The sequence below is a fragment of the Cajanus cajan genome, chromosome 9 (assembly GCF_000230855.2).
Source record: "Cajanus cajan strain Asha chromosome 9, NIPB_CcT2T_4, whole genome shotgun sequence".
Classification (NCBI taxonomy): Eukaryota; Viridiplantae; Streptophyta; class Magnoliopsida; order Fabales; family Fabaceae; genus Cajanus; species Cajanus cajan.
In genome coordinates, this window is record NC_138525.1 from 48,989,050 (window position 1) to 49,012,291 (window position 23,242).

Sequence of the window (23,242 nt, forward strand, 5' to 3'; positions counted from 1 at the left end):
GCAATACTTGTTAAGCATCGGGGAATTACCACATATATACACATGTCTCCATATTGGTGAGATATTATCTGCTTTGGCCCAAGCTCTCACGGATTTGCTTTTGGACACCATCCAAAAGGCCTCTCAACCAATGGAGACAACTGCATATTCAAATCCATGTTCATCCTTTTGCTTAAACGATGTGAGACTTTACTTGCCTCCCAACAATCCTTCCCTCAAACAGAAGACCACGGTTTACCCTCTCCCCTGCAGTGAAAACTACGAGTATTATCCGATGGTGGCCCACAGAGCTCACTCACACTCTGAGTGCTTGCACCGTCACTCCATCTTGATCTCCCTAATGACAGTAGGAGACGCCTCCTAACCCTCCATGTTACCAGGAAACCTCTCTTCCACGTAGACCTACCATTAGGAAGACTTTCGACATAAGAAATCTCAAACTTGGATCTACCTGTCAGCCATCATACTCGTCAAGCCGGTCACCTCAGACCATCGACTCTGATACCACTTGTTAAGCATCGGGAGTTACCACACATATACACATGTCTCCACATTGGTGAGATATTGTTCGTTTTGGACTCAAGCCCTTACAAATTTGCTTTTGGACACCACCAAAAAAACCTCTCAACTAATGGAGACAATTGTGTATATACAAACTCATGTCCATCCTTTTATTTAAACGATTTAGGACTTTGCTTGTATCCCAACACTTTAGTTTAACAATGTAGGAAAATAGGCCCCCCCTTTTCACCCCAACATCATCTGAATAATAATTCACTGAATTCAGCTTGGGGAAACAATTTACATAGCTCATGTCTTTTCATGACTAAGATAGACAGATATCTGTAGCGGAAATGGAGCACAAGTTTTATAGGTAAAGAGTTCATGATTGTATATTATAACTTTAAAATACTCCTTCACGGAAGTGCTCTTTGGACTAGAAGTGTGAGTGATGCACATGCCAATATGCTTTTCATGAGCAGCAAGAATTAAACTCTAGACCACTTGGTCATGAAGGCTCTGGTACCATCGTGAACCTACAATTCCAAAAGCTTAAACTATTAGGTAAAGATACATGAATGATTTTATATTACATCTCTAATCTCTAATATTACACTAACACGCCATTAGGACTCATTCCGCATTCTTGTTGCCACGTTTCCGAGTTTTACCCTTGGTATTGCCTGTTCTAAATTTTTAAAGTCTGTAAATAAGAACATGCACAGCTAGATGCTTTTTTTTTTCCTCCTTTCAAGTGCAACAAGGCCATGTATTTTGAGTTTGTTTTTATCAAGAGAACTTAGATTGTGGCAAGGTTGTAAAATCTATGCGCCAGATTTAAATGAAAATGCCTTTGCTTTCCTCAAAATATAAGTTTCAAATTCTAATATTAAAAGGGGAGTTAGAATAGTATTTTACAAGATTTTAAGATCAAACCTGAAGCTGTCTTTATAATTTTGAAATATAAAAAAAATTCAATGTTAGAAATATCATCTGTTTCCCGTGCAGAATCAAGGTATCTCAGCATCCATATATCTATTCTTAGCTCCATTAACACATTCTTGTCTTGTAGTCAAGTAGTAGGAGAAAAAAAAAATCTAATCTTCAATTTACAAATGGAAATTTGAATAAAGTTGGAGATTCAAAAGCTGTTAGTTAGGGGTATATAATTTCTACGAAAATATACTTGGGGTTTAATTTGGCATCTCATACCTACCTGCAATAGCAAATATCTCCACAAATATATTAAAAAAAAGGAACTTTTTTTTTCATAAATAACAAACTTTATCTCACAATAGAAGCTACAATTTGCAACCACCTGGTTGCACAACTACTAAGAGTTCAATAAACTAACAGGAGAACTAAACCAAAAAGCAGGAAATGACATTCAGAGAAGAATTTGAAACTAACATAAGGTACAATTCTTTCTCCAAATGACAATGAATTCCAATGGGAATGGTTGTGTAGTAAAGAAACCCATGGGCCCAAAACGAAATCAAACAAAGAATAAACACAGTGCTTACATCCAATTCTCAAGCATGAAGTGCTGAGCATAACAAGACTGAGTACTATATATACTAGACTATACTAAACCGCAGATGACAAGTATCAGTAGTTTCTTTCATTCTTACCTATTTCCAAACGACGATTAACCGATCCCGCTACCAAGACAATGAGCACCCGAAGCCTCTAAGCAATTCGCAAATCAATTATTCTTTCTTCAAAACCAAAGATGGACAAAACTCGTACACAATTCCTCAAGTACTTGTAGTGTTCTTTTCCATTCAAAAAATAAGCTTTACCTCATCAAGGAAAAACTCGAATTATTCTGATCGAATAATATCAAGATAAAACTCGAATTCTGATTGGAGAACAGTACCAAAAACAAGGGTACACAACTTCATCTAAGTTTAGTCCTGGCCAACCACCACTACTCAAACCATCGATGACAGCAAAATCACACGAAGAAGCTTCACTCAAGTCCCATTCATTCATCCATGAGTATTAACAGCCTCCCAAACCAAATTCTTGGGGAGGGGCTTGGAGGCGTCGCGGGCCTGCAAGGCGGCGGTCCTCAGAGTCTGAATGGTGAGCACATTGGCCTTCCAGAAAGAGACACAGTTGTAAGGAAGGTTATGCTTGTTGCAGAGATCCTTAACCAATGGCGCAATCTTCCTGAGATTGCAGCGTGGGAGGCGCGGAAAGAGGTGGTGCTCCACCTGAAACTGCAAGCCACCGTGGAACCAATCCATCCAGGAAGAGCAGCTAACATCGAGAGTGCCATTGGTCTGTATCTGAAACCAATCGGAGCCATTGGGGGGGCCAAGGTAGACCTTGGAGGAGAAATGGTTCAAGCAGAATTGAACGTGCTGAATTGCGGTAACAGAGAAGCTAACAAGAACAAAGAGAGCCCTCTCCCACCAATTGGGCAAGAAGGAGATTAAGAGAGGGTACCAAATCCAGAACAGGAGCAGGCCAAGAAGCTCTACACCTCTGTGGTCGACCTTACGGTTGGAGAGCAGGAGGAAGAAGGATTGGGCGAAGAGGTTGAGCCTAGCGAAGCACATGACAGGGTAGAAGGTGAAATGCTGGTAGCTGACAAGAACCCTAGCGAGGGAATCGAAGTTGAGTTTGCGGTCGTAGAAGCGGGAAGTGAGGGAGGTGAAGAAGGAAGAGGAAACGACGAAGAAGGGGAGGTGTTGAAGGTCGGGGTCGAAGTCCAGGCTGTTGCAGGAAATGTGGTGAGCGTTGTGGTTCCATTTCCACCAAGCGATGCTGATGCCGGCCAGGACGTTGCCGGAGAGGATCTGGATGAGGCGGTTCAGGCGGCGCGTGGGCATCACGTTGTAGTGCCCGGAGTCGTGGCCGATCCAGCCGCTCTGGATCCAGGCGAAGCCGATGAGGGTGGCGGAGAGGAGGTGGACGGAGGCGCGGTCCGAGAGGAGGACGCCGGCGACGGCGAGGGCGAGGAGGGGGACGATGAGGGAGAGGAGGGCGAGCGTGGTGTGGCCCTTGCGGTCGAAGAGGCCGGCGCGGGAGAGCTCGGAGAGGAGGCGGCGGTAGTCGGAGGAGGCGGGGGAGACGGCGTGGTCGCGGAGGCGGAGGCCGGTGGAGAGGCGCGGGAGGAGGGCGGCGGCGGAGGGAGGGTGGAAGGCGAGGAAGGCATCAGTGGCGTCGCGGCCGGCGAGCGTGAGGAGGGGGAGGGAGCCCCCGGGGTGGCGGTGGAGCCATTCGGTGACGTCGTAGACGGCGCCGTGGATGGAGATCCAAGCGTCGTGGCGCGTGTTGTGGTTGGCGAGGTCGGAGGAGGAAATGTAGGATGCGGGCGGGTCCATTGGATGGGAATGCAGAGAATGGGTGTAGGAGCAGACAGCAGAGTGGGTAAGAGAAGAGAGAAGAAGAGCATAGAGGACACTCCTTTTGTAACGCTTACTTCGTGTCCCGGGAAGGAAACTGCGCAAAAACTCACTTGATTTTTCTGTTACTAATTCTTCTTTTTCTTTTTTTTTAATTTTAAAAATAATAGTACACTACTAATCATTGTTTTCGAGCGGCAGGATAGTGATTAGTGACGCACCTAAATAATTCATTCCCCTAAATACTAAATACACGCTACATATTAAAGAAACAAAACTCATAAATATCAAAATTAAAATTAAATATTTTAATTATAAAATTTACGAAATTATACACAAAATATCTAAACCTATTAATTATTTGTTCGATAGCTTTTACTTATTTTTATTAACAAAAAAAATTAAAAATGTGTCCATCTTTTTCTTTTTTCTTAAAGAATGTATTTAAACGAATATCTCGTTGATATGGTTTTTTTTTAATAAATTCAATTAGATAATTAGTTAAATATCGAATTATTTATGGAAAATAAAAATAGAAAATATTGAGTATAGAATTAGTGTAATGTAATATCTTCCTATAAATCTTTCTTTTATTTCATAAAGAAATAATTCAATGAAATAATATATATATATATATATATATATATATATATATATATAATGTCTTAAATTTGTAAACTTATTCAAAATTTGTGATATAAAGAAAAAAAAAGTTAATAAGAAAACATAATACCATATAGGATTCGAAAATATTATTTCAATTCTTTATTATTAAATCAATTTTAATAGTTATGGAAAAGAGTATCTTGTTAATATATATATATATATATATATATATATATATATATATATATATATATATATATATATATATATATATATATTATTTTAATATTTATAAGGATTGACCTTGTGACTAAATTTCGAATAAGAAAAAGTTCAAGTAAATATTTATTTAATAAAAATGTTATAGGATAATTTTGTATTGTCATAAATTATAAGTATTTAATTTAATAAAAATATTTTGATCAACTTTATTGTGAACATCGAAACCAGTTATCAAAATCTAAATACTTTTATAAATTAAATATTCTTAATTATTATTTTTTTCACATCAAATAGTCTTAATTCATAAGATACGTAATTGTGTAATAGGATGAAGGCAAATAAATTTAAGAGTTATACTAATTAATGGTTATAAAAGTCAACTATTATATTTACTAATAAAAAACCAAATTAATTAATGGTATTAATTTTATGGAGTATATTAACAGTTTTTTCATTTTCTTTTATATATTACTACTTGGGGAAAATATAAAGAAAATTTAGAAAAGTTTTAGACCTTACCTTAGCAACTAATACACTAAACTCTAATCAATAAGAACGAATGGTATGCACACATAATTTCATTATCATTGTTTTAGGATAATAAATAAATAATTAAAAGTAAAACAATGACAATTAATGTTATTGATATATTTTTTCTGTAATTTTGAAAAATATTTATTAATATCTTAAATATTTTCTCTTGAGATAATAAATAAGAAAATCCATAGAGAGAGAGAAAAAGAAAAGAAAAAAATGTATGAGAATATTTGGTTATATAATCATTATATTGAAACTAATAGTTCAATTATATATCTAATTATCAATCTTACCCGATCATTAATTAAAAATAAAATGATCATCCGAAATTTGTAAGAAAATACGTAATTTAATTAATAATTTAAATTCAATAATGATAATTAAATATTCCTATTTTACCTTGTCATATAAATGTAATTTTATTATTGTAGAGATTAATTGCATATCATCCTAATTGTTTGTATTATATTTTATTAATATGCAATAATTCTAAGTATATCCATGTTTTAGATATAGTTTATATCGTAAAATATTTTAATTTAATGAAATTGTATAAAAAAAAATTAAATAAATGTGATAATTAATAAAAAAAAAAATTATATGGATGTAAGTTAAAAGCGAAAAGAAACGTGTGATTATTATCCAATCAAAATAGAGACAACAACTTTTGTTGGTCTATTCGGACAATGATAATTCAACGTGTGGCAGAGACCCATTTGAAAACGACACGTTTGACAGAGTGGGCTCTCTGCGCTAAGAAAAAGATACTTTTCTCGTATGCAACAGAAACTTTTTTACTATTTTTATAAATAAATAAATAAAAAATCATTTTTTAATTTTTAAGAGATTCTAAATTGTTACACCCATTTCAACCCAAAGTAAAAATAGTGATATTTTGGGCACTTCTAAAAGTAAAAAAATAGAACTAGAAATAAGAAAAACAAGAAGAAAAAAAAACTATTACATGTGATTTTAAATTTAAGACAAAATAAAAAGGCCAAGATTACGACAGGCAACCATAATATGAACATAGTACATAAAATACAACTGTCAAAAGAAGGAGATTATTAGCTGTAATAACAGGCTGTCTCGTGAAAAATAATAACATTTCTCTATCATAAGAGCAAGTAAAATAATAAAATTTGTCTATGATAAGAACAACTTAAAACGAATTGAGATTGAATGGTTGCTAGCATTTTGCAAGGATAATATTTATCTTTTTACAAGATGAGGAAACATTGAAATTCTAAATGCTCTTATCAGAAGAAAAAGAAAAAGAAAAAAAATGATGCTATATTCACGGTGCAGAGACAGGGATAGAAGTTTGTTGAGTCAGTTGCATATGCAGACGAAGAAAAGTGAATCATGCAATATAGTATCTAACAAAACCCTTTTAGAATATGCCACATGGGGATGCTTCGTCCTACACATATTTAATCAAAATATCTTCATAAATCATCCCTCACCGTACCATAGGATGCTTCACTTCTTCATATCATATCATTCATCTTTTACCCAATCAAATTATAGACCAATATTAGGTACGAAAGATCAGAAAATGCTATTCGTGTGAGGGAACTTCCGTTCAAATTTTTTAAACAATGACTTCAATCTGAGTGCGTGAATATAAAGATTGTGACAGAGAAAAACTCTACTAATGTTTCGTACCAACGAGTTAATGACATTGTTGTTAGGTTGTTCAAAAACAGACGCATGATCGGATATATTAAAAATATTTAAAAGTAATTATTAAGTCAAAATTATTAATTTAAAATATTTATTTAATTATAAATTCACATGAATTTTTAGGATTTCGGGTTTAGGGTTTAATTATAAACCCTAAACCCTAAACATGAATTAAACACCAACGATGTAAAATAATTTTATATTATTAATCAATTACAATTCATTATTAATATAATTTTTAATTATTTAGTGTAAAAGCTAACCAGATGAACACATATAATGATAATTGCATAATCGATTTTTTTTCTTCTAATTTTAATGTAATGGGGTGTAATTAAATACTATAATTTTTTATAATAATTAAAGCACATGTCTTTGCTCATTATTGTCTTTACTAATCATTGTCTTTCCATTTTGCACATTCTTGCTTTGGCTCACCACTTCCTTCACCTATATAGGCTTTGGACATTATTCTTGTAGTGTATCTATCCTTTCATCTTCAACGTGCTGGCAAAGAACCTTCAATTCATGGATTTAGTGGTTTGTACTAGCAAGACACATATTTTCTAAAATATCACTGGCAAAGGAACTTCTCTCCTTGTTTGTCATTTGCAATAATTAATCTCCTGCAATTATAAGAACAAGTAATGATATATATATATATATTGGGAGTTATAATTATACCGGTATAATTTTTACTAAGTATTACACTATTCAATAACTTTATATTAATTGTGAATTTTGTAAATCTAACCGTTAGATTGAAAGTTCATATCACTTTATACGTGTATATCAAATTTTGTTATAAATTGAACAACAACTTGAAGGTAATCAAAGTGTTCATATTTTAGTGTATTTTAAAATGAATATATTACGTCAATTTTATTTTATAAAAATGAAGTATCAAATCATCTTGGATTAGTATAAAATTTTGTATATATGATCTAAGAGATATGAACTTTCAATATAACGGTTGGATTTATAAAATTCACATTTAATATAAAGTTATTGAGCAGTGTAATATCTAGTAAATCCAACCGTTAGATTGAAAGCTCATATTAGTTTATATGTTTATATCAAATTTTGTTAAAATTGAACAACAACTTAAAGATAATCAAAGTATTCATATTTTAGTATATTTTGATATGTATATATTACGTCAATTTTGTTTTTATAAGAATTTGAAGTATCAAATCATCTTCGATTAATATAAAATATTGTATATATGATCTAAGAGTAAAAAATTTTCAATCCAACGGTTAATGAGCGATGTAATACTTAGTAAAAGTTACACCAATATTATTATAACTCTCTTGGTATATATATATATGTGTGTGTGTGTGTGTGTGTGTGTGTGACAGAGAAAAGCTAAGAGTATTTTGAAATGCTTCAATCCTCATTATTACCAACCCAAAACGTAAGGTACAAGGATACTGAATATATATACAGCATAGACAATTCAAAATTGAAAAAAGAAAATAGCTAACCATCCTAACAAACTGGCCAACATAGCAAGAATAACATAATTGACAGTAAGGCAAAACTAACTTGCCAACTAATGCTGACAATCCTAACAGAAACGTAGAAACGTATTTCTCACACCCTCCCTCAAGATGGGTGGTGAATATTCAGCAAGCCCATCTTGGACAAATTAACATTGAAAGGCCCGGGATAAAGTGTCTTAGTGAACATGTCTGCCAATTGATGCTTCGAAGGAACATGAGAAAGAACAATGAGCCCATCAAGAATCTTAGCAGGAATAAGATGACAATCCACTTCAATGTGTTTGGTTCGTTCATGAAAGGATGGATTCTTAGCCAGCTGAATGGCAGACTGATTATCACAAAAAGTAGGAAATGGGAGTGGAATTTGGATACACAAATCATCAGCAACATACTTTAACCACTGTAGTTCACAAGCAATAGAAGCTAAAGCTCTATATTCAGCTTCAGTAGAGCTCCTAGAAATTGTGGATTGCTTCTTGGATTTCCAGGAGATAAGACAATTACCATAGAAGACACAGTAACTAGTGGTGGATTTTCTAGTGATACAATAATTAGCCCAATCTAAATCAGAAAAGGTTTGAATTCCATGAGGATTAGCAGAAGGATAGAAAAGACCTAAGTCGGGACATCCTTTGAGATATTTCAAGATCCTGAACGCAGCATTTAGATGAGAGTATCTTGGCTTGGACATGAACTGACTAACTTGTTGAACTGCAAAGGAAATGTCAGGACGAGTGTTTGTTAAATACTGCAATTTACCAATTAATCTCCTGTAAGTAGTTGGTTCTTGAACAAGATCACCTTCATCATCCTTGAGTTTAATAGTAGGATTCGAATGGGATTTGGCAGGCTTGCAACCGGTGAAACCAAATTCGGCCAAGATGTCCAAACAATATTTTCTCTGGTTCAGAATAAGACCCTGCTGTGATCTAGCAACTTCAAAACCAAGAAAAAATTTGAGGTTTCCCAAATCTTTGATTCTGAATTCATGATGTAAAAACTACTTAACAACAACAATTTCCTGCATGCTATCACCAGTAAGAACTATATCGTCAACATAAACCAACAGAGCAGTAAAAGAAGTAGAAGAGTGTATGATGAAGAGGGAGTGATCAGCAGGACTCTGAGAGAAACCATAGGAGATTAAGGCAGAGGTGAGCTTAGAATTCCACTAGCGAGAAGCTTGTCTGAGTCCATAGAGAGACTTGTGCAATTTACAAACCAAATGAGGTTCAGGAAGAATCAATCTCGAGGGAGGTTTCATATAAACCTCTGCATCTAAATCACCATGCAAAAAATCATTATCAACGTCAAGCTGGTGTAAAAAGCAGTTGTGAGAAACTGCAACGGAAAGAAGGAATCTGACCGTTGTTAACTTCACAACAGGTGATGAAGTTTCAAAAAAAATCCACGCCTTCAGTTTGTGTAAACCCTTTGGCAACAAGTTGTGCCTTATGTCTTTCTATAGACCCATTTGCATTTAGTTTAGTCTTGTAGACCCATTTGCACCCAACAACCCTCTTCTTTAGCGGCAATCTGACCAATGACCAAGTTCTATTCCTCTCAAGAGCCCGAATTTCCGCAAGCATAGCCTGCTGCCAATGATCATGCTGAAAAGCCTCTTTAAAGGAAGTAGGCTCGATGGTGGCAGATAAAGACATGCAAAAGGCAGTGTGAGAGTCAGAATAATTGGAATGTGACAAATATGATTGCAAAGGATAAGGAGTACAACAGGAAGTATTAGCAGAAGAAAGAGTTGGACAATCATAATCAGACAAGTAAGCATGTGGTTTCCTAGGTCTAGTTTGTAACATAGTTAAAAAAAATAGTAGCCAGAACGGGCCGTTCTCAGATTGGAACGGGCCGTTCCAAACTACTGTTTTGGCCTTACAGAAATAAAGAGAACGGGCCGTTCCGGAGGGAGAACGGGTCGTTCCGTATGAGTCCCAGAACGGGCCGTTCTGGTTTCAGAACGGGCCGTTCTGGGTGTGGGTTTTGTGCGTGAATTGGCAGTTCGGAACTCGGTACGGGCCGTTCCGAACTCGGTACGGGCCGTTCTGGGCCAATCTGAAAGTCTATAAATAGGGGTGTGGGCCGTGATGATAGCAAACCTAGGAGAAGTGATGGATGATCTTCTCCACGGATTTGCTTAGGCCGGATCTTCTTCAATGGAGACTTGATTCTTCACTTATGAACACTTTGCTAGCTACGAACTCAAGATGAACTCAACCTAAACTAGGAAGGAAGCATCCAAGCTCAAGCATCAATGGAGAGCACACTTCAAAGAGGAGGATTCTAAGGTGGAATCCTAAGGTTTTGAAGATGAACTCTAGGGGACTTTTGAGAGAGGAAACTCGGCCAAAGGCTCACAAATTTCTATATGATCAAAAGTGAGTACAAAATATGAGAGGAGGGAAACATATAGCATCCGAATTGGAGGAGCACACTTGGCGCCACATGATTGGTCACATGTTGGCGCCAAGATTTGAATTCAAATTCAAATTTGAATTCAAACCTTGTGTCACATGCTCATGACCGGTCATGTAGTGCTAAATGATAGATTAGGTTGAATTTAGAGTGAATTTAGGGTTGCATTTCGGTGTCACACTTGTGCAACCAAGGTGGTGCCAAAAGTGTGACCTAAATGCAACTTAAATTCATCCTAAATTTGACCTAATTTGTCCTAATTCAAATGAACTATTAAACCTCCTTAAACCCTAAACTAATGACCAAAATACAATGGTCTAATGAATACAATCAATAGGGAATATTACAAGGAAAATAATGAGCCCAATATTGGGTACCAAAAGCCCAAAGGCCCATGAAGCCCAAAACTAGGCCCAACTAGCCTAAAACCTAAAATGCTACTCTATGTGGTCCAAAATACAAGACCAAAATATATTCATACTATACTAACAAAAATATAATAAGAATGTTAAAAACAAGATAAGCCCATGTTGAAACTTGGTTTGGGCCTTCCAAGCCCATAGGGCCCGTTGGGCCTAGACTGGCCCAATCTTCCATGTCTAGCCCACTCCTCTTGGATCTTTGAGTGTGTCACCTCTTGCATTCCCAAGTATGATTCCATCATCCCCTCCCTCTTGAAAAGGATTTGTCCTCAAATCTAGAGGATGCATGGAAGAAACAGTAGCACCTACATGTAAAACATGCAAGGAATAAGAAGTGACATGGTAAGAGAAAAGATCATGGATCCTAAGAGGAGTCCTACTATTTATCCTAACAAAGAAAGATAAAATACTAGACTCTCTAAAAATGGAAATAGGCTCCTCTTCTAAGCACAACATAGAAGTAAAACCTAAAAATGTAAGAACACTATGATTAAGACAATGAAAAGAATGATTTTTAAACACAACTACATCTTGCCTAAAGTACCCTAAATGGTAACCTAGGCTTTTCCTAAAATATAAAGAAAAAACTACTAGAAAGCGCCCTAAACAATTTTGGATTTGATTGTTTACTAGATACTCATAATCATATAAGCTATATTTATCTTGTGGGGAAGGAATCATATTAAATTGAAAAGAGTAAGAACTTCCCATAAGATCAAACATAGAATATTGATTATTACAAGTTGTATCTACTAAACAATGTAACCCAAAAATTGGGTGCTTTATGAAATTCAAAGAAATACTTCCTTCCTTGTGCACCATCAAGGAAGTAGTATAAGGAGTAATACTAGGTATAGTCCACTCCTTCTTCACTATATCCCAAAGTTGAGAAGAATTCTTTGCTTGAAATTCATTTTGTTCCTCATTCTCAACTTTAAGATAAGTGGCAGTATTAGGATAAGAGTCAAGACTTTTATGAATAAAGAGAGTTCTTTTCAAGTCTTGTTTGGTCATAAAATAACTCTCTTTTGTCACAATGGTCTTAGTGGAGTCCCCTTTATCCACACTCTTTCCTTCTTTCTTTTCTTTGTTTATTTTTCTTTTCATTTGTTTTTGATCCTCAAACACATGGGGTGGTGTTAAAGGATTAAAAACAATTTCCTTATTTTTATGAGTGAAGGATATTTTGTTAGTGAGGCCATCATGTATAGTTTGTTTATCAAATTGCCATGGCCTACCAAGCAAAATATGACAAGCTTCCACAGGGATCACATCACATAAAACTTTATCTTTATAATCCCCTATAGAAAACTTGACCTTCACTTGTTGATTCACCTCCAATTCCTCACCTTCATTGAGCCAATGAAGTTTGTAAGGGTGAGGGTGAGGAATGGTGGTAAGGGCTAACTTGTTAATCAATCTTGTACTACAACAATTTGAACATGATCCACTATCAACAATGAGAGAACAAGTTCTTTTGGAAACTAAACATCTTGTGTGAAAAATGTTCTCTCTTTGTGATAGTGAAGTGGAACAAGGTTGACTTCCAAGAAGCCTTTTGACCATAAGAAGATCACCATCAACAGGATATAGCTTTTCAATTTGAGGATCTTCCTTACTAGTCTCACTATCACTTGAAGTGGTAGAACTAGATTCATCAAGACTACTATAAATGTCTTGTCCTCTCAAAATCATGACCTTTTTAGTTGGACATTGAGAAGCTATATGGCCTCTCCCAAGACATTTAAAGCATTTGTTGTCACTAGTTTTACTACTAGAAGTGACAACATTTTTATCATTTTCTTTTTCTTTTTCTTGACCCTTACTAGAGCTTTTAGAAGAGTCATATTGACCCTCCCTCTTGTAGTCATTCTTGATATAAGAGTTAGCTTGAGTTTTTCCTTTTAAAGAATTTTTCCTTAAATTTTGTTGTTCCACCCTTATACAAAGTTGGACCAAATCATCAAGGTCCCTATAAGGGAGTAACTCAACTCTATCTCTTATATCAAAATTTAGACCACTTAAAAACCTAGCAATGGTCAATCTTTCCTCTTCCCTTATGCCAGCCCTCATGAGATACAACTCCATCTTTTGTCTATACTCCTCAACACTCATATTCTTTTGTTGGAGTCTTTGGAGCTTATCCATAAGCTCCCTACTATAATAGGAAGGTATGTGCCTTCTTCTCATAGCACTCCTCAACTCATTCCAATAAGTGATTGGAGGGTTATTGTGAAGTCTTCTCTCTCTCTCTAAGGAGGTCCACCAATACATAGCTTGTCCTTGGAAAGCTAAGGTGGCCAAGGGAACTTTTCTTTCTTCACCTACTTGGTGACAAGTGAAGATTTGCTCCATTTTCATTTCCCAATCCAAGTAGGCATCCACATCTTCTTTTCCATGAAAGTAAGGGAGATCAACCCTTGATTCCCTCACTTTGTGTTCTTTAATGACTCTCCTAGGTGGGGGTTGATAGTAAGCATCTATTTGTATACTACCATTATTATTTTGACTTTGAGAATCATTGGAGCTCTTGGTTGAGCTCCTTGAAGAACCTTTTTTATTTAATCTTTTCAAAAGTTTTTCTTCTCGTTGCTTAATTTGTTGAATCTCTTGTTCTAAAGCCATGATTTGTACTTCCTTTTCAAGCTTTTCTTTTTGTTTTTGAAGTATTTCATCATGCTTCCAAAGTTTTAGTGCCTCAACCTCCTTAACAATTCTTTTAAAACTTTTAGGAGATTCAAAGTCACTACTATTTTGGGAATGTAGACTCATGATTAAGCAATAAGATTTTATATGCTATGCAAAAGTTATAAAATGTTTTTGGTATTTTCTAGGAATGAAAATAGCACTTGGAAGTCTAAGTGTACAAGTTGCACTATCAAGGGAGGTGAGCTACAAAGAGCCACTTAATAACCAAGCCTTTTCAAGTGGAAATCACTAAACTCCTTTGTGGTATTTCCAATTCCTCAAAACTTTTCACAAAAATTTTTGTATGCTTTTTCACAATTTGTTTATTTTTGACACTTAACTAAACGTGAGCAAATAAAACTACACAATTCTAGACGTTTATAGTCAACAAAGTAAAGCAATTAAGTACAAGAAAACTTAAAAGAAGCAAGTTAAGCAACTAGTCGGATATCCTAAGTGGAAGCTTGAAACATATGAAATTTCCAAGCCACTTCCACTAGTACTACACGTGAGAGTCTATCAAGGATGTAGATATACCTGACCAGCTTCTTAATACTCCCTCCAAGCTTTACAAATTGGTTTAAAAATACAAAAGAATTGACAAAAATTAAACTAGCCTAAAAAGCAATAAAGTGGCGGCTTTGGTGACCAATTAGTGGCGGTTTTGTGTTCAACTTTTCTAACACTTAACCAAGTGTTTAATCCACCACTAATCCTTCAATATGCTGCTCCTGGACCTGCAAAAGAAACACAACAAAGAGGTTAAGGTGGCTGCCTCACAAGGTGAAGGAATTGGTCACTCAAGTGAAGGAGATTTAGGAGAATTTTGGTCACTAAATTAGGTCAAATTTGGTGATTATAGTGTCCAAAATTTTTCCTACTCTTTGTTGAGCAATGCTTGATCCTTGAGCAAGGATTTAAGGCCACTTCCAGCACAGGAAATTATTGAAAGAAAACTAGACAAGCAACAAAGCACAATTTGGAAAGCTTATACCAAAATTAAGAGTAATATGTGTATATGACAAGACTCAAAGAAGTTCAACAAGTAAAACTGAAAATTAAGACTCCAAATAAAAGCTAGCACTCAGAGAGAATAATTCCTAGATAGGTACTAGAATAGATGAACAAAACAAAAAAAACTTGAAGACAATTGGACAAGTATAGCAAAAGTAGTAGCCAAAATAATAACAAGGAATCAAGTAGGTTTTTCAACTTGTATACCTCTCGGCTTTTTCCTTTTAATTTTCTTTCTCTATTTTTTTTTTAATTCTTTCTTTTTCCAGTATCAAATTAAGAGTCCAGAGAGTATATTTGCCTTTTGTTTCAAAATTTTTAAAGATTCCAAGCTATAGAAACCGAGACTACAAATCAGCCAAAAATTAGGTCAAATTTCAAGTAACTTGAATAACTAGTGCACTAGTCTTTAGGTTTTTGGTTTGGATTCCTTTGAACTCTTTTCTTTTTGATCTTTTGAACACTTTAGGCTCTGTTTTATCTCTGTTTTCAGCCTCTAATTTTTTTTAAAATTTGAATCCACAAGAAGAGTGCACTAGAAGTAGGTTTTCACTTGAAATTTTTGAATCACAAAAATTTTAATAAGTTTTTCAATGGAAAGTAATTTGAAAACTTAAGAACATAATAGAAACCTAACTCTAAAGAAACTTACTAGAACTAATAGCAAGTTATGAACACAATAAGGCAAAAGAAAAGCACATATAGGAGGCAAGAACAATAGGTAAACCGAAAGCAAAATATGGACACAAAACTCAAAATAAAACTAGGTTAAACATGCTATTCAAGGAATTTGCAACAAGTAAGGACTAAACACAAACTTCTAAGACAAAACAAAGATTTAAAAACAAAATCTAAATGCAATGCATGAGTCCAATCACGGACACATATTAGGAATGGAGAGACTCAAAATTAAAATCAAAAACAAGCACAAGCTAATAGGTCCTAACAAGTTGATTGAAGGAGAAATTCAAAAACAATCAACCAATGGATCTATGGAACACAAAAACATCAAAACAATATAGATCCGAAAATGAAACTCAATTAAGACATATGAACACACAAGAACAGCAAAAGAACACAAGAAGAAACCGACTCAAAAAGTGAGACAACTTATCTCCTTGAAGACCTTGCTCTTGATACCAAAAATGATAGCAAACCTAGGAGAAGTGATGGATGATCTTCTCCACGGATTTGCTTAGGCCGGATCTTCTTCAATGGAGACTTGATTCTTCACTTATGAACACTTTGCTAGCTACGAACTCAAGATGAACTCAACCTAAACTAGGAAGGAAGCATCCAAGCTCAAGCATCAATGGAGAGCACACTTCAAAGAGGAGGATTCTAAGGTGGAATCCTAAGGTTTTGAAGATGAACTCTAGGGGACTTTTGAGAGAGGAAACTCGGCCAAAGGCTCACAAATTTCTATATGATCAAAAGTGAGTACAAAATATGAGAGGAGGGAAACATATAGCATCTGAATTGGAGGAGCACACTTGGCGCCACATGATTGGTCACATGTTGGCGCCAAGATTTGAATTCAAATTCAAATTTGAATTCAAACCTTGTGTCACATGCTCATGACCGGTCATGTAGTGCTAAATGATAGATTAGGTTGAATTTAGAGTGAATTTAGGGTTGCATTTCGGTGTCACACTTGTGCAACCAAGGTGGTGCCAAAAGTGTGACCTAAATGCAACTTAAATTCATCCTAAATTTGACCTAATTTGTCCTAATTCAAATGAACTATTAAACCTCCTTAAACCCTAAACTAATGACCAAAATACAATGGTCTAATGAATACAATCAATAGGGAATATTACAAGGAAAATAATGAGCCCAATATTGGGTACCAAAAGCCCAAAGGCCCATGAAGCCCAAAACTAGGCCCAACTAGCCTAAAACCTAAAATGCTACTCTATGTGGTCCAAAATACAAGACCAAAATATATTCATACTATACTAACAAAAATATAATAAGAATGTTAAAAACAAGATAAGCCCATGTTGAAACTTGGTTTGGGCCTTCCAAGCCCATAGGGCCCATTGGGCCTAGACTGGCCCAATCTTCCATGTCTAGCCCACTCCTCTTGGATCTTTGAGTGTGTCACCTCTTGCATTCCCAAGTATGATTCCATCACGTGAGGAGAATCAGAGGTTTCTAGAGAGAAGTTTTAGAGAGAAGTTCTCTGGGTCAGTGAGCTCCTTTCTCTCCCAAATTTCTCTGTTAGACTCCTTTTCTCCTCTAGATCACTAACTCCTTCTGACTTTTCTTGAAATTCAGATTAGAAAGCTTGCTTTGGGAGTATTGAAGTTCCAGGTTGAGTTTTGGAAAGGAATTCTATTTCGTCACAATTGTTGGCTTTCTGAGTCAATCTTCAGGTAAGGGAAGCTAGAATGTTTGTTATTTAAGTTGCATGTGAGTTTAGAACTCAATTGATGCATGAAAGTTGAGGATCCATGGCTGGATCGGAGAATTCGCTAATTGTCCGAGGTCTTGGGAACAATGGGGTTTCTAGTGAATTTGATGCATCAGATGGGTGCATGTTGATTTTGAGTTTGTTTTATGTTGTATGGAGCCATTGTGTTTTTGTGTTTGCATATGGTTAGATTTGTTAGTTTGGATGAGAGTTTGAACTCTCTGACTAGGATTAGGCTAAGCGCAGGTTGAGCGCACCAGGCGTGGGAGAGCTTAGGGCTCTCGGGTTAGATATTGGGCCAGACGTGATTTGGTTGCGTCAGGCGTGGATACTCTTAGGAGTCTCTGTTTCAAGGACACCGAGCGTGAGTTGAACGCGCTGGGCATGGATGAGTCTTAGGACTCTCAGGTGGAGATTAGGCTGGGTGAGCTCAGGCTGCGCCGAGCGTGAATATGTTTATAAATAATGGATGCTTATGCATGTTTAACGTTGAAGTAGTAGATCATGTATGTATGATATATGATGTATGGTGATGTGTGATTCATATGTATGCTTTATGATGATACATATGAATGTTTGAATATGAGTATGTTTATTGATCATAATGGTAGGTAGACCATTTATGATGTATGATGCATTATTGCATGTGATGTCTTATGACATGTGTATGATTGTTGATCATGATGGTGGGCAGACCATTATGATGTATGATGCATTATTGCATGTGATGTCTTATGGCATGAGTCTAGCCTAGGACTTGAGGAGAGGAAAAATATTTTCGAACTGGAAGAGCTCACATAGAGTCTCTTGAGAGTGGTTCTTGGATAGGCCACTGATATATGAGAGTGGTGCTCTGGGAGACCACTGGATTTGGGAGAGTGGTGCTCAGATAGGCCACTGGGTTGGGTGAGTCTCCTCTAAGTCCTTAGCTAGTGTTGGAGCGGGGTATGAGGTCGAGGGTTATTCCCTTAACCAAGTACTCGGGAAGGTGTGTGGATCCTTGCGGATAGTCGGTGGGCGAACTCCACAATTGACTTGGTTAATGCATGCCAAGGTCGTGGTAAGCCCGTACCCAGCTGTGCTATACCTGACGGTGGATCTGGACTTCTAAGTGTGTAAGTGACATCATCCGAGTAAACCCGAGTGAGGATTATATCCTGTTTAGCTGTGACCGAGCGGGCGCATTGGGCGTGAAAACGGTTGGGGTGGTTTCGGTAGGATGAAATGTCACTTATCCAGCTCTATTGTTGTGGAGATCTCCTAGGTGTATGCGTGACGACGCATTAGATGACTGATATGCATTGATATCTATCATGAGATGCATTTATTGCATGATTATTAATATGATGAAGTGTGGTGTTTGACTTCATGATTGGTGGGTTGTATTTTATGCATGAGTAGTATTGGATAGTGTGTATGGTGTGACTCTATGAATACGATTGTGTAGTATAGATTTATTGTTCTATACTTGTATGATTGATTTGTGAATTCTAGCTTACCCTTCTGTTTCCATGTGGTGGAACTGCGATGATCATACTTGGTATGGGAATAGGTCAGGGCTAGCTTGGAGTCGAGGTGACCGCTGCGAGACGGGGTGTTTGACCCTCGTGTTAGGGTTACCATTTTGGGTAACAATTTTGTCTGCTTGACTGGCACTAGGGAATATTACTTTTGGGATGACTGTACATATATGGCATTTTATTTTGTATTTAAGGAATTTAGTTATTTTTATTCTTATCTATATCCTGTATGTATGAGTTATCCAATTTAATATTTCCCTTAGTTCACTAGTAGTAGTGTGATTCCACTAAGTGTAAAGATCATGGCGGGTCGTTACATAGTTGAAATTCTAGCAAGTTGATCAACTATTTGCACAACATCATTAAAATCATCATTGAATTGCATAATTGGTTCAACAACATTATGATCAGTATTATTAGAGACAATGTCAAAAGTAACATGATTAGGAACAGTAGAAATAATGTCAAAATCAATTATAGAATCAAATGACTGTTGAGATGCAGTAGTACCAGTGGTGTGGTTATTAGAAATAGATGGGGAATTAGAAACATATGGAAAATGGGACTCATAGAAAATCACATTGCGAGATAACAAAAAAGATTTTGTAGTGAGATTATATAAGAGATAATCTTTGACCCCTGGTTTGAAACCTAGAAAAATACACTTAGAGTCTCTTTTGTCTAATTTGGTTCTGCTAGAAGTGATAGTGTTACCAAAAGCTAAACAACCAAAAACTCTAAGTGTGCTAAGGTCAGGAATTTTTCCAAAAACTGATTCATAAGGAGATTTATTTTCAAGAAAAGGAGTAGGGAGCCTGTTAATGAGATGAACAACATGTTTTATAGCATAAGACCGAAAAATAGAAGACAAACCAGATTGAAAAAGTAAGGCTCGAGCTACATTCAAAATATGTTGATGTTTTCACTCAACTATGCCATTTTGTTGAGGTGTTTCAATGCATGAGGTTTCATGAAAAATGCCTTTGGAGGAATAGAAATCAGTTAAGAAAAATTCTTTTCCATTGTCAGACCTTAGTCTTTTAAGTTTTATACCAAATTGATTTTCAGTGAGATTAATGAATTTAGGAAGAACACTCAACTTTTGATTTTAAAAGATGGACCCATGTGAACCTACTGAAGTCATCAACAAGCGTTAAGAAATATTTATGACCATCAATGGAAATTGTGTGTAAAGGTCCCCAAATGTCAGCATGCAATAGTTCAAAGAGATGAGAACTTTTAGAGATACGAACAGGAAAGGGTAATTTCTTATGTTTGGCAAAGTGACAAGTGTCACATGGCGTACAATTTTTGTATATATATCATTATATTGAGAAGATAACAACTGTAAAATGGAATTCGAAGTGTGGCCGAGTCTATGATGCCACAATTCACCGGTATTTACTGGATTTACAACAGAAATATTTGATTTATTTATAACAGAATGTTGTAAAACTTCATTGCAATTCAAATCATTTGATTCTTCAAGACAGTACAAGCCATCAATCTTCCTAGCTGCTCCAATCATCTTGAAATGAGATTTCTGGAAAAAGAAACAGTGAGAATCACAAAACACTGCCATACAATCAATAGTGGAAACAAGCTTGTGAACAGATATGAGAGTAACAGAAAATTCAGGTACAAACAGGACATCAGCAAGTAATAAGTCACTTATATGAATATTTCTTGAAAAATTAGCAATGAAAGTAGTGTGATTAGGCAGTTTAATGGGTATTGGTTTTGTGGCGCGAAGGTTATGAAATAAAGATTTGGTTGGAGAAATGTGGTCAGTGGCACCACTGTCAACGATCCAATGATTAGAGGCATAAGATGTACCTGAGTTGTGGACAGAAACATGATTTACTGAGGATGAATGATCCGTAGTGTGTTGGAGCAAAGCCAAGATTACGTGATACTGGTCTTTAGAGAAAGTGAATTGGTCATTGGTAGGATTGCCATCCAAATCCAGTTGCTAAAGAGAGGCAGCTGAATCCACTTGGCAGAAGCTTTGTTGTTGGTTTTATTCTTTCTATAACCAGCAGGAAAACCGATACGAAAGTAGAAAGTCTCAATGGTGTGATTGGTTTTCTTGCATTTCTCACAGAATTTGTTCTTGGAATTGTTCTTGCTTGCATTGGAATTGGTCTTGTCAGAGGAGTTGAATCTGGGTTGATTAGGGGACATAGCAGCAAAAGCCAAAGAATCTAGAACAGAATGTTTCCGAATGAGGCCAATGAATTCACATTCATGCTGAAGAACCATAGAAAAAGTCTTGACAATCGAAGGCATTGGATCCAGCATCATGATCTGAGAACGAACTTGTGCATAGCTCTCATTAAGTTCGCGGAGAAATCTAATCAGGTAATCATCCTCTCTTTCTTTGTGAAGTTTAGAGAGAAGACCACATTTGCAAGGTGTCAAACAGGTGCAAGTCAGAACACACCGATAGAGCTCCAATTCTTTCCACAGGATTTTTAGTTTCGTATAGTATTCAAAAACACTGAAGTCACCTTGACGACAAGCAAGAATCTGATCCTGAAGATCAAAAATCCAGAATTTGTCAGCATGAGAGAAGCGATCCTTGAGATCCCTCCAATTCTCCGATGTCGTATCCATCCACATCACCGATTGCTTGATTGAACGAGTCATGGAATGAGTGAGCCATGACATCACCATCCGATTGGATCTACGCCAAGCCTCGTGTAGTGGATCTGTAATAGGTGGACAAGAAAGATTACCATCAATGAACTTCTCCTTGTTTTTGGTTTCAAGGGAAACTACCATGTCTCTCTCCCATTGGTGAAAATTGCTCTCCGTGAGAAGAGGCGAAACAAGTGCCAATGTTGGATTCTCTCCAGGATGCAGGTAGAGCGGATTTGTCGGATTCACTAGGTGATCCGGTGTTTGTGTAGTGTTCTGGCTGGGGGAAGCCATGGTCAAGTATTGAGGAAGAAGAAGAGAACGTTAAGCGGAAGAAGGGTGAGGTTTCAGCGATGATACCATGACAGAGAAATGCTAAGAGTATTTTGAAATGCTTCAATCCTCATTATTACCAACCCAAAATGTAAGGTATAGGGATGCTGAATATATATACAGCATAGACAATTCAAAATTGAAAAAAGAAAATAGCTAACCATCCTAACAAACTGGCCAACGTAGCAAGAATAACAGAATTGACAGTAAGGCAAAACTAACTTGCCAGCTAATGCTGACAATCCTAACAGAAACGTAGAAACATATTTCTCACAATATATATATAAGGGGGGTTATAATTACACCTGTGTAACTTTTACTAAGTATTATACCGTTCAATAACTTTATATTAATTGTGAATTTTGTAAATCCAACCGTTAGATTGAAAGTTCATATCACTTTAAACGTGTATATCAAATTTTGTTAAAATTGAACAACAACTTGAAGGTAATCAAAGTGTTCATATTTTAGTGTATTTTGAAATGAATATATTACGTCAATTTTATTTTATAAAAATTAAGTATCAAATCATCTTGGATTAATATAAAAATTTTGTATACATGATCTAAGAGATATGAATTTTCAATCTAACCGTTAGATTAATACTTATTGAGCGGTGTAATATAGAGGGGGTTATAATAACACCGGTGTAACTTTTACTAAGTATTACACCGCTCAATAACTTTATATTAAAAGTAAATTTTGTAAATCCAACCGTTAGATTGAAAATTCATATCTCTTAGATCATGTATACAAAATTTTATATTAATTCAAGATGATTTGATACTTTATTTTTATAAAATAAAATTGATGTGATATATTCATTTCAAAATACACTAAAATATGAACACTTTGATTACCTTCAAGTTGTTGTTCAATTTTAACAAAATTTGATATACACGTTTAAAGTGATATGAACTTTCAATCTAACAGTTGGATTTATAAAATTTACAGTTAATATAAAGTTATTGAACGGTGTAATACTTAGTAAAAGTTACATCGGTGTAATTATAACTCCCTTTTATATATATATATATATATATATATATATATATATATATATATATATATATATATATATATATATATCCAAAATGCTATTAGAAATGTGATGGTAAATTAAGTATTGGATTAGTTTTTTTCGTTTAAAAACACTAGTACAAAATATACATTCTACGTCGGGTATTTTAGGGGTTTTACGTCGGAAAAACGTCCGACGTGGAAGCGGGGGACGTAAATTTACGTCAGATGTAAAAAACCGATGTAAATTTACGTCGGACATAACAAATCCGACGTAAAAAGTTGTAAAAAAATTATTAAAAAAATGACTGCAAGCAGAACGGGTCGTTCTGGTTGGAGAACGGCCCGT

At 35.8% G+C, this 23,242-nt stretch overlaps 2 protein-coding genes across 2 annotated transcripts; both read right to left on the reverse strand.

Moving 5' to 3' along the window:
• Positions 1-763: 763 nt before the first annotated feature.
• Positions 764-3,962, reverse strand: LOC109795310 (delta(8)-fatty-acid desaturase 2). The gene is made up of 2 exons (XM_029274058.2): positions 2,133-3,962; positions 764-1,037 (listed from the first exon to the last, which is right to left on the reverse strand). Exon 1 carries the CDS (start codon positions 3,834-3,836, stop codon positions 2,493-2,495), a length of 1,344 nt encoding a protein of 447 aa, XP_029129891.2. The 5' UTR covers positions 3,837-3,962; the 3' UTR covers positions 764-1,037; positions 2,133-2,492.
• Positions 3,963-19,213: 15,251 nt separating this feature from the next.
• LOC109804975 (uncharacterized) lies at positions 19,214-21,834 on the reverse strand. Its single transcript, XM_083064362.1, has 3 exons — positions 20,810-21,834; positions 20,154-20,699; positions 19,214-19,715 (listed from the first exon to the last, which is right to left on the reverse strand). Exons 1-3 carry the CDS (start codon positions 21,832-21,834, stop codon positions 19,214-19,216), a joined length of 2,073 nt encoding a protein of 690 aa, XP_082920488.1.
• Positions 21,835-23,242: the final 1,408 nt, after the last annotated feature.